Source organism: Gavialis gangeticus, unplaced genomic scaffold (genome assembly GCF_001723915.1).
Source record: "Gavialis gangeticus isolate Ggan-Ray unplaced genomic scaffold, GavGan_comp1, whole genome shotgun sequence".
Classification (NCBI taxonomy): domain Eukaryota; kingdom Metazoa; phylum Chordata; order Crocodylia; family Gavialidae; genus Gavialis; species Gavialis gangeticus.
In genome coordinates this window covers 21,807,325-21,817,949 of record NW_017729011.1, presented here as the reverse complement: position 1 = coordinate 21,817,949, position 10,625 = coordinate 21,807,325, and the positions used below count along the sequence as shown (strand labels likewise).

The window sequence follows — 10,625 nt, the reverse complement described above, 5'->3', positions numbered from 1 at the left end:
CCACAATCACCCCCCCCCCCCCCCCCCCCAAACAAACCACTACTGTCCATGGGGTGCCTTTCTGGTGGTCCTCTGCAGAGAATGTACTCGGTTTGTCATGGCTGAGGTGGGCAGTTGATAATATTGGAAAGGGATTGCATTTATTTTGACTGTTTTAAAACAAAAATGTTGAGAGTCAGAGACGAGCCCAGTGACTTGATTCTGGGTAGCAGGTGGCAACAAATACTAGACGTTGTGCAAGTTTCCACTCTGTTGCCATTGGCTGTGTTCACCAGGCTTTGATGATCCCATAAAGCCTGTCTTGTACAGGAGATATTTAGCGTGTCTTCCCCACCGCAATTAGTACTTAGGCAGCGCGTACGTGTTTTAAAGGTAAATATTTATATTTTGCAGCATTCTATATAATTGCCTATCATTATATAATCTGCGCTGTAGGAAAGCATGTGCGCTCTCTTAGCACCACTGTTTTCTCTCTGCACGTTCCTCTCCCCTCTGCTACCAGCAGCGAGGGAGGGAAAAACACGATTTCTAGAAACAATGACATGACACTGCCTTGAAGCAACGCAGGCTGGAAACTGCTCTGCTTTGGGATCTGATTCAGGGTTGGATTGAATCTCCCCCTCTCCTGACTCTTGCAGATGCTGCCGGTTTGCAACGGGCTCTTCTGCACGGCAGTCAGGCGGAGGATTTTACCGTTCAACTTGTAAGCAGTGGGGGTGCAAAAAGGCTCCAGAACTGGGGCCCATAGCCTTAAATGCTGAGTAAATGAAATGCCCTCTGCTTATGGGAAACATTTTGGACAAACAGACGTATTGCACAAGCGCAACCCCCCTCCCGCATTCCTATCTGCTGGGGGCTGGGGCAGAGCCTGGCTAAACCACCCTCGCCCCTCTCAAAATCTGCTATTGTGTCTGAAATCTTGTGGGGAAATGATGAAGAATCTGTGATAAGAGCAAGGGCTTTTTTTTTTAAGTATCTTGTGGGGGAAAGGTTATCTGATCTTGTTCTTTTGTCTCTGGAAAGCCTTTAAAACAATGCGCCATCTGCTCCTGTTTGGTACAAGCAAGCCGAGGTCTCTTCTGCCAGAAGCTGGCTTGCTATTGTTTGCTGCTTAACCCTTTCGGCAGCAAACTTTCCCTTGTCTCTATGCAAAATACGTGGGTCTCCTTATTTTGTGGCCTCCCACCAGCCAGCCTCCCAGGATTCCCCAGTTCCACTCCCAACAAAGCCACTGGCCTTAGGGAACGGGTTTAAAAAAAACCTCTTTTGCTGCTCTTTCCCCAACTGTCTACCTGGGGCGATTAGCATGCGACATGGTAATGGCAAGCATCGGTCCCAGACCCTTAAAAGGGACCGCAGAAAAGATGAGTGGAGAAGTGTCCCGGCCCATCTACATCTCTTCCAAAAGGATGTGCGTGTCAAAAAATTAGACCTGCCCAGCAAATGGAAGAGGACTTATCAAATGGTTGAAATTTCAGCAATGATTTAGCTGTTTGGATGCCAGAACTCGTCAAGTCAGACAAGGGCAGGTGCCAATTGGTATCGAAAGCCCTAAGATGGTCTTCTAGTGCCGGACTGCATGGAGCATATTAGATGCATCAATTGTATTAAGCGACTAGTCTATTTTTCTGAATTCTTGGTTGAGCATCATCTTACCCAAGTCCTTCTCCAAGCTTTCCTGCGTCTCGATCCTGCCGGCTGCAGAAGCGCGGGGTCCCGACCGGCGACTGGTTGAAGCTCCCAGAGTTCGTTTAGGAAGTAACGTAGCGGCTTCCTCTTTCCAAATCTCGGATGCGCAGCGATTCCTTTGCTCTGCTGGTGCTCTCCGTGGACTGAATTAAGCCAACACACGCACACATATATAGAGAGACACTTACTGGAGGGCAGATGAGACAAAAACTGCATTGTGTTGGCATGTAGCAGGGTTATATCTGGACCTTGGGATGGCCTGGGAGTCTGGGTTCCCTTGCCTTAGCTCAGGTTACACCCAGGGGGATGTTTCTGCCCCTGCGTCGCCCTGCCGTCCAAGGCAAGCCTGCTTCTGTACTCGCTGGTGGGTGCTGGCATTGCTAACACCTGCTCCCGCATCTGACATATAGCACTGTGCTCCTGTCGTACCACTCCTCTGAGGGTCTCGGAGAAGCTTGGGAACATGAACAGGTTAACCCTGGGATGTGAGGAAGCCTTTGGTAGCTTTTTTTTATTTGAAAAGCCTGCCCATCCCCATCAGGGCTCCTTTGTGCTGGAGTTTGGTCAGACAACCGCCGAACCAAAAGATGATCCTTGGCCCACAAAAGTTTGTAGTCTTGGTATTTATGGCCATTTTACAGGCAGGGAAACTGAGGCCGTGGGGGGAGAAAAACCCACATGTTCTCATCTCGGTGGCTTGCTTTTCCTTCTTAGCCAGATGCTTTTTTTGCAATAGCAAAAGAGTACTAATTGAAGAGTGGGATGGAGAAATGGACCGGGGTCAAGGAAGGGACTTGAGAACATGGTCACCTTTTGGCAGAAACTCAGGGAATGGGATCGTAGGGTCTATCCCCACGGTCCATTTACCTGAGTGACCCCAAAGAGTCTGCACTTCCCCACTCAGAAGCAGCCCTACGGGGTTAACGAAAGGCAGCCTCCTGTCTCCCCCGGATGAACGAGCACCATGTTAAGAACAACGATTATGAAAGCAGTGTAGACTGGTGAGGAGGCTGTGGCCTCTCCTGGAGAGATGTCAGAAATACAGGTTAAGAGGCACTGGAAGGGACAACTTAGAGCCTGATAAACAGGGAAGGTGATATGGGGTCCTTGAAAGTGCTTGCAGCATGGGAGAAAAGGGTCATAGCATGCCTAACGCAGGGTCCTGGGGCCAGTGCTGAGAGGAGGGGGTGGACCTGGCTCTTCTAGCTCCCCTTCTCCTGGGGTGAAGCGTCCACAAACTTGTGTACCCTGGGATGGAGAGACCTCCAAGACTGGGCATGCAGCTCTCTGGGCTTTGGGCTGCAGACTATGCACTGATGTAGCCCCTGCAAGGGGTGAAGCCCCTAAACTACACAGGCAAAAATGTCCTGAGTGACAAAAGGCCAGCTGACCTGGCCATAAGGCTGTGGCGTGAGCCTGCTGGTGCACACCTTTTTAAGTCACATTTCCTGTTTGTGTCTGTTAACAAGCACTCTGAGCTCGAATATAGGTGGGTAGCGCATGTTGCAAGTGCATCCATGCACAGCTGGCCTAATAAAAGATATTACCGTAAGAAATCCTTGCCCTTTCTATGGGTGAAGTCACACGTAGTCATAAACAGCCTGTCGGACTCTACAACATTGGATTAACCCTTCTTACTCAACTATCGTTTGTGACATTTCCATTGACAGAAGAGTTGAATACAGTTTGACTGAACGATCTTAGCAGGCAGTGTACAGAATCCCCTTCCTTGTACCTCTCTGACACTGAAAAAACTAATGACCCTAATTGCCAATTAAAAGGCCCACATCCTCTGAGGGCTGCATTTTTCACCACTGCTGAAAAATGGAAATGTCTGCCTCTGAGTTTTTAACTAATCAGGGCTCACTCGCATGCGCCACAATTTAACCTTTGCAAGGCTCTTAGAAATCTTCCTATGCAATGGCTCATATCTGTCTGCATGGTGGTTCGGGGGCTTGCGGTGAGCCAGGTTGCAGCTGGGTCCTGCAATCGCTGTAAATGCTTTGAGAGTGGGGGCCATCTAGCAATGCAGCCGTGAGACCCAAAGGTGCCTGTGCTGCGCCCAGCATCGTGGGTAAGGGTAGGGAGACCACTTGCAGCTGGGATGCAAGCTCAAACCACCTCCTGGCCAGTTTGCTCCCTTGCCAAAGGTCCTGCTTGGAAGTCCTTTAAAAGGCCCCGTGCAAAGCTGAGCTAAAAAGATTAGGCAGGAATGTGTGAATATAGGCAGCTACGGACCCGGCCGCAGCTCGGAGCAAGGCAGGGAGGCAGCGACAGATGTTTTTTCAGAGGCGGGAGAAACACTTGCACATTCATGTTTATCAACAATCAGCTTAGGGAAATCTCATTTCATTTTTCTCATTAATAAGCTTTTCTTTGTTTTTCCTGACACAGAATGACCCAGAAACAGCTACAACGATTAGAGCAGCTCCTACGACTCGTGCCTGAGCTGTCTTCAGAAAGCAGGTGCAAGGTGGGGCGGTGGGGGGAGACAAAGGGGATTTCCTAGGAAGGAATTCAAATATTGGTCCCTGCAAACGCTGTCGGTTTGGTATCTGCATTAGCACTGAGTGCTGGTTTCTTAAGGGCCTGTGCTGCTGCTTCAGGAGGGTCTATATTGGGGCACAGCTGCTTCTGGTTGAGAGAGGGCCTGCGTTTCTCCCACCCCTGACCATGGAAAGACCTCTGCGGACATTGCTGAGATTTGGATCCCCTACAGGGAATATGGGTAGGCAGGTAGCTAGGAATACAGGTGTGCTAAGGAATCTTCCTAGCCTGCGACCATCACCGTGGTCTTTGAGTAGAAAGCTGAACTTAGCATTTGCCACATCCGCGGGGAGCTGCACACCCAATTCCCTAAGAAGAACCTGCAAGGAAAGGCATTTTTTTTGCCAAGATCTTGTCGGTCTAATAAAAGATATAATCTCTACTACAAGTCCTATTTGCTTCTGGAGTAACTTGTAACTTCAAAAAACGCTTGTCACTTCAAAGCGGAGCGACCTCATCTAAAAGAACAGATTATCTTTTACGTGCACTTAAAAGCAACAGCCTCTGCTAGATCTGATGGCAGTGGCTGCAGGAGGTAGCATGTTGAATTCATTAGCATGGGTTGAAGTCCATCTCGGAGCTCTGAGAAGATGAGAATAGATCCTGTAGCTGCTTACAGTTAATGGGTCTGATCCAGAAAAATGGAGAGCACCTTCAACTCTGGTTTCTTTTCCCTGGACAGTGCCAATGTGGAGGACTGATGTTAATATTTTGGACACCTGTTTGCACTGCACATTGGTGATAACTGCTGCACGGTCCTTGCAACCGATGCATTGGAGCAGAAATTGAGGGTAAACTTTGACCTTCGTAGCTCTATACAAAGACGAGGCTTGAAATTTACTGTTCATACGTCTAGCAAAATGTGCTCTCCAGGCTCCTCTTTCCACTTTCCTCATCTTAATTTGGATTAGTAAAGATGTTAATAATCTTCTTAGTCTTGTACTCTATTAAAGGCGGGAGGGAGAGCGCACCAGTCCAGGACAGGGACCACGCAGAGACCAAGGCCCTCTCACCCACCCCTGGGAACTAAGGGGGAGACGGTCTATGCCCAGCCAATATGGGGGTGCATTAATCAATGCTTTGTCCAGCCTGTGTTTAAATGTCCCAAGCGAGATCCTTCCCTGAGAGCTGAGTCTGCAGATGAGTGGGTAACCTGCGCTCTCACAGTGGCCATGAGTGTGGTCCAGCCCTACAGTGGGACAGTTCATAGAAGTTTTTATTTTTAATCAAGAACTGCTGCCGAGCTAGTGGGATCTCCTTGTGCTTCTGCCTCCTGCGTTGCTGGATTAGGTGCCCGAGCTTGGTGGCAGCTGGACATAGTTCTTGGTGTCTGAGAGTGATTGGATGAGAAGGACCTTTCTCTAGCCCCTGTCTGCATTAAAACTGTGAAGACGGACTGGAAACACAATTGCATCCAGCTTGTTGCTGTTTTCAGTGTAGTTTTTTCAAAGCTAACGTTTCTTGTGCCATTCCCTTTATCTCTGTGAGAGTGGGGTATGTGTCTATGGGCACACGCAGAACAGGCACAGTGGGAGCTGCAGACTTAGCCGCTCTCTTGCTACTTCAGGAGTAAAGGGAATGAAAACAATTACTATAAATGAATCTATAGCATCCAATTGGTTAAATCGCTGCTTAATCCTCTGCAGAAAGGAGATCAGGAGAGATTTAACTAGGTACTCATAAAGATAATCAATTTATTCTACTTCTGCAAGGCCATATGTTAAAACAACATGTCTTTCGGGAGAGGGGATTCGGGAGGCATGATCTGTTATACCACTTCGCAAAATCACTGCTGGGATAACTAACCCCTTCACATCGAGGTAAATGTACAGAATGCAACTAGACGCTATTTAAACAACGTCCAGTTGGGCTTGGCATTGTAGCAAAAAAGCCCAGTCTTGTGCCCAGACTGGCTTTACTTTTTCCGCTGAGGAGACTTTCTAGGGCAGTGCTTCCCAGCCCTTTTAGACTTGAGGCTTTAGACTTTGGAAAATGTCAGTTTTTAGTTATTGGCTGTTGTTTTTGTTTTTGTTTTTGTTTTACTACAGAAAAATAGCAGAGCACTTCTTGTGTTGCAAAGGACTTGGAAAGACCACATGGGGTCAGGTATTTTAACACATGGATTCCTATTTTGAATTCTCTGGTTTTATTCTGACAGTCACGTTTGCACTGATACTTGGCATGAGGTTGGTTTGGTTTTTAACTTTGAGTCTAGCTCGGCTTAGACAAATGCAAGGGACTTCCACCTTCAGACAGCATCCCACAGCAGGGCCCGTATGATCCACACCGACCCCTCCAGCACTGACAAGGGTGAAATTCGGGCCTGAGATTTCCGTAACCCAGGAAAGGGCATATAGACACCAGGCTGTATCCTGCAAAGGTCTCTAAGTGGGAATTTTTAAGCAGCGCATTTCCTTCTGCTTGCACCTTTTCACTGGCATTATCCGAACACGACCAGCAGATCAGGCAAGCGAAGGGGACTGCAGTGGCGCTCGGGGAGAGTATGGGGCTAATTTTGTGGCATGCCTGCCAACAGAGCTGGCCCTTGCTGCTTTAAACCCTGTGGGTAGGATGCAAGCCAAGAAACCAACCTCTAAAGGGTTTGCTAGGTCAGCAGCCCCATCCAGTGGGCGACTGCCGAATTGTTGGGGAGAGTCCGTGAGACCTGCACCACCTGCCGGCAGGCAGCGAGCGCAGATCAAGGAGATAAAGGTGCTCTGCATCCTTCAGGATCAGCTTTCCTGGTAGCCTAAAGCACTAGTATAATTGATCTCTAGCTCAATTTTGAGTCGCTTCCCCTGGCAGAGGTAGTATCGTTTTATGACCCATGCTTGCTGACAGCTCCGTGTTTCCCTGCGGTGGTAAGGACACATCCTGCTCACTAGAGAGGGCTCGGCAGAGCTGCACGGCGCTAGCTGCAAAAGTAGGCGCAGAGGCAGGGCTGGGCTCAGTCGGGGACAACGCGCTCTCCGCTCCGAAAGCGTTTTAGCAGAGAAGTCAATCCAGACTTAAGCTTACCTTGTCACCAGGCCCCTGTGAGATGGAGAAGTCATCAGCTCCCCTCGTGACAAGTCTGTGTCTGTATAGCCCTCAGCCTCGGCAAGACCTTTGAGGAAAAGATAATAAAGTAATACTTATCTCCTCTGTAGGAACAGAATGGGCTGAATTTTGGCATCACTTTTCCATTGGCTAGTTTATGCAAAAGCATCTAACCCGTATCCAGATCCAAGCACTGCAGAAGGGTGGGCTGGCAGTAATTATTCCTGCCTTACCAATAGCGAACTGAAGGACATGGCTGGGAAGTGCCTGTCTAAGTCCTGTGGCAGAGCCAGAAAGAGAAATGCAGTCTCTAGTTTTACCAGCAGAAAGAGAACTAGACCTGTTTGACCACGGTCCCAGTTTCCCTGGAGCCAACCTTGACTCCAGTCTCGCCCCGCTTGCTCCTTTTCCCAGCGGAGAATCAGATGGGGAACAGCACTGCATCCCCACATCTGGAGGTGCAGCTTGGATGAATCAGTCTGCCTTCCCCGTCTGCTAAAATCTGGTGCCCGCCCTTGCAGGAGAGGACCTGATGCTTCTCTTCTAGTGAGTCCTGTGACCCTCCAGTAAGCTAATGGGTGCTGAGCTCCTGCGACACTGAGGGTCCCAGCTGCTTGTCCCCATGCCCTACCTTTCCATGCACAGCTCAGGATCTTGCAGTCATCAAAGCGTTCCTGCCTCGCAGGGGCCCATGGCACCTCCTTTCCAACAGCAAGAGTGTCTGACAAAGGAGCTGGTATCCCCCTCTCCCATCCCTGGGCTTCTGCTCCTGCAGCACTATGTGCATGTCTAGTCCAATCCAATCCATCCTGCTCCTGGTCTGGTGAAAGCCATGAGCCATTAGAAAGTGGGTCATCCAGCCCCAGCAGCGGGTTCACTCTCCTGTCCAGACCCTTTTCCTGCATCTTGTGCCACGAGCGTGGCGGAGACCTGCCAAGAGGTCCCAGAGCTGTGCATGCCAGTCCTCCATCATCAGAGTCTGGAGGATGGCTCATTGCCTTCAGCCTCTCTGCTGCAATCTCAATCCTGGCCCCCAGTGCCCTGGCCAGTGCATGAATGGCCTTCACTCTCTCCTGCTTGCCTCTGTAAAGAGAGAGAGCAGAAGTGTCCTCGGAGGCTGAGGCCTTGAGGTGACACCTTGCAGCTTGCAGCGGATGGAAAACGCTCCAGGGAGGTGAGCACTGGTGCAGGGAAGGGCTGAGCTCCAGGTCTTGGAGTTTCAAAGGGCTGAGGAAGCCCCTTTCAGGTGCCAGCGAAGGAGAAAAGTCTAGCGGGTCCGCCGTAGCCAGTGACGTCTCCAGGCGCAAGTTGCTGTTTAAATGCAAAGGGGATCGGCATCAATGCATACGTAAGTGAGGCTGATCATAAAACCTATTCGATGGCTGATCGTAACCTCTTCTAGGCAAAGGGTAAGTTGGGGGAGAGAAGACGTCCACAGGCACCTGGCTTTCTGCCCTTGTGCCTGGGTTTTAGACGTGTTGCAATGTGTAGGAAGGCATTTCGGAGGCTAATCCGTTGCACGTTGGAGAATTAAAGGCTTTAGCAGTGTGAAGTATAAAAACGGGCTGCGATGCTGGCCCGCGAGAAGCTTTTTTGCCATGCTATAAGCCAATTGCGCATTATTGGCACCAGACAGTGCTCTGGATAAGGCAAACCCAGCTGCAATCCAGCTCTTTCTGCACCACTGCAGCTTGCAAGCCAAGGACGTTGTATAATGCTTGGAGAGACTGAACCTGCCAGTAAGAAGTCCACATATTCAGCCCCTTTGTTGGGCAATCGTGCCACATTTCATGCATTTTCATGCGTTAGACTTTGCCCCCTTCCCACAAATGTAGTTCGCCTTTCCCACAGGTTGGCAAGGGCAGGTGCCCAGATGGGGCAAAGCACATGCAGGGGCAGTGACGTGCTTCCACGGGCATATTTGTTTAATTTCAAATCCTGAAACCCAGACCTCCTGGCTCCCAGGGCCCCCTCCGAGTGCCACTGTCGTATTAGCACCCAGGGAGGCAGATTCTAGAGTGGCAACTGGTTTAGCCTTATTGATCCTGTTACTTAGCACAGTTTTGAACCAGCCCTCTAACCCATCTCTTGTATGCTCGGGAGAAAGACTTTACAGGGTGTATTTGCTAAACGGTGCCTATTGTACCTGCTTCCTTGCTCTTCGCTTCCCAATAAAGCACGTGATGTTGTATCTGCCCACTCCACAAAAGTCCTTTCCAGGCTTCTAGCGTTGCTCCGTTCCTGAAATGAGAGAGCAGCAATCACCAGACGTGCTAAGTAACTCGAACGCTTGGGTAAGGTTTTGGACTTTGTCCCACTGAATGATTGGTCCATGTAATCGGCCAAGTGTCTGGTACAGACGGCAAATAACGAAGCTATTCTTCCAGCTCCAGCTTGTGCTTTCAGCCCTAGGGGTCAATGTTTTGACCCCTTAATGACCCAAGCAGGGGCTGTCATAACGAGAACTCGATGGCTGTGTTGTCCGGATAACTCTATCTCGGTGCGACTAAGGTGTTTTCGGGATACACACCAGGACAGCTGGTGACGAACGGTTGAACTGGTTTCCCTCCCATCACCTTTTTCATTCCCATGCCCCTTCGTGTACTCACGTGGCTGGACAGAGACCGAGGACGCGGCGCAGGCAGAGCGGTTCCTCTGTGTCTGACGTGGCTCTCCTCGACGCCTGGTTTCCTTGCAAACGCCTCTCGTTGTTTCCTGTATACTTCTTGCAGCCTCTTCGTTCTCGCCTCCCTGGCCTGCTTTACAGACTCCCTCTCTTCTAGGCTCCTCTTCTTCCTCTCTGCAGTTTTTCTGTGCATAAATTCGTGAACTTCTTCTGGGCTGTAAGGGTGGGATCTTGCTCCATTTACCTTCTTCTTTAGAGGCTGGGGAAGGTTTTCCTTCTCGGATCCTCTCTGTGCCGGCCCGTTGGAGCCCGTGGTTCTCCGTGGAGATGTGCCTTTCCCTCTGCTGTAGCTTGAGTTCAGGAAAGACCTAGACTTCTCCTCCCGAAAGCTGGGAGTAGCTGTGCCGCTGCCTGGGGATGCGAGAGGACCGACTCCAAGGTATTGTCTCGGGTCTCCTGCCTTGCCTTCTTGAGCATCTCTCTGTGGACTTGCACTTGGGTTCTTGCTAGCAACTTGGCTTTGTGTGTGCAGATCCCGTCGTCTTTGTCTGGCCTCTCCAGCTAGAGCGCTGCCGTCTGTCTCAAAAGACCCGTTCTGCGTAACCCAGCAGTTCTTCTCTTCGGGGCTGTTCCCCACCCGATCTCCCCCGCCCTGTCCTTGCTGCAGGGTGGCAATGGATTCTTTACCAGGTTCTGCAAAGAAAGCATTTTTTTTTTTTTTTTT

General features: G+C 50.1%; 1 protein-coding gene across 1 annotated transcript in view; it reads right to left on the bottom strand.

Moving 5' to 3' along the window:
- The window catches only part of LOC109292754 (centrosome-associated protein 350-like), a 53,266-nt gene that overhangs the window by 27,087 nt on the left and 15,554 nt on the right, over nucleotides 1-10,625 (bottom strand). The window contains exons 7-11 of the mRNA XM_019510313.1: nucleotides 9,885-10,594; nucleotides 9,422-9,516; nucleotides 7,907-8,586; nucleotides 7,255-7,342; nucleotides 1,657-1,832 (exon numbers count right to left, since the gene is read on the bottom strand). Coding sequence (XP_019365858.1) covers nucleotides 1,657-1,832; nucleotides 7,255-7,342; nucleotides 7,907-8,586; nucleotides 9,422-9,516; nucleotides 9,885-10,594 — 1,749 coding nt within the window. The remainder of the gene's footprint in view (nucleotides 1-1,656; nucleotides 1,833-7,254; nucleotides 7,343-7,906; nucleotides 8,587-9,421; nucleotides 9,517-9,884; nucleotides 10,595-10,625) is intronic.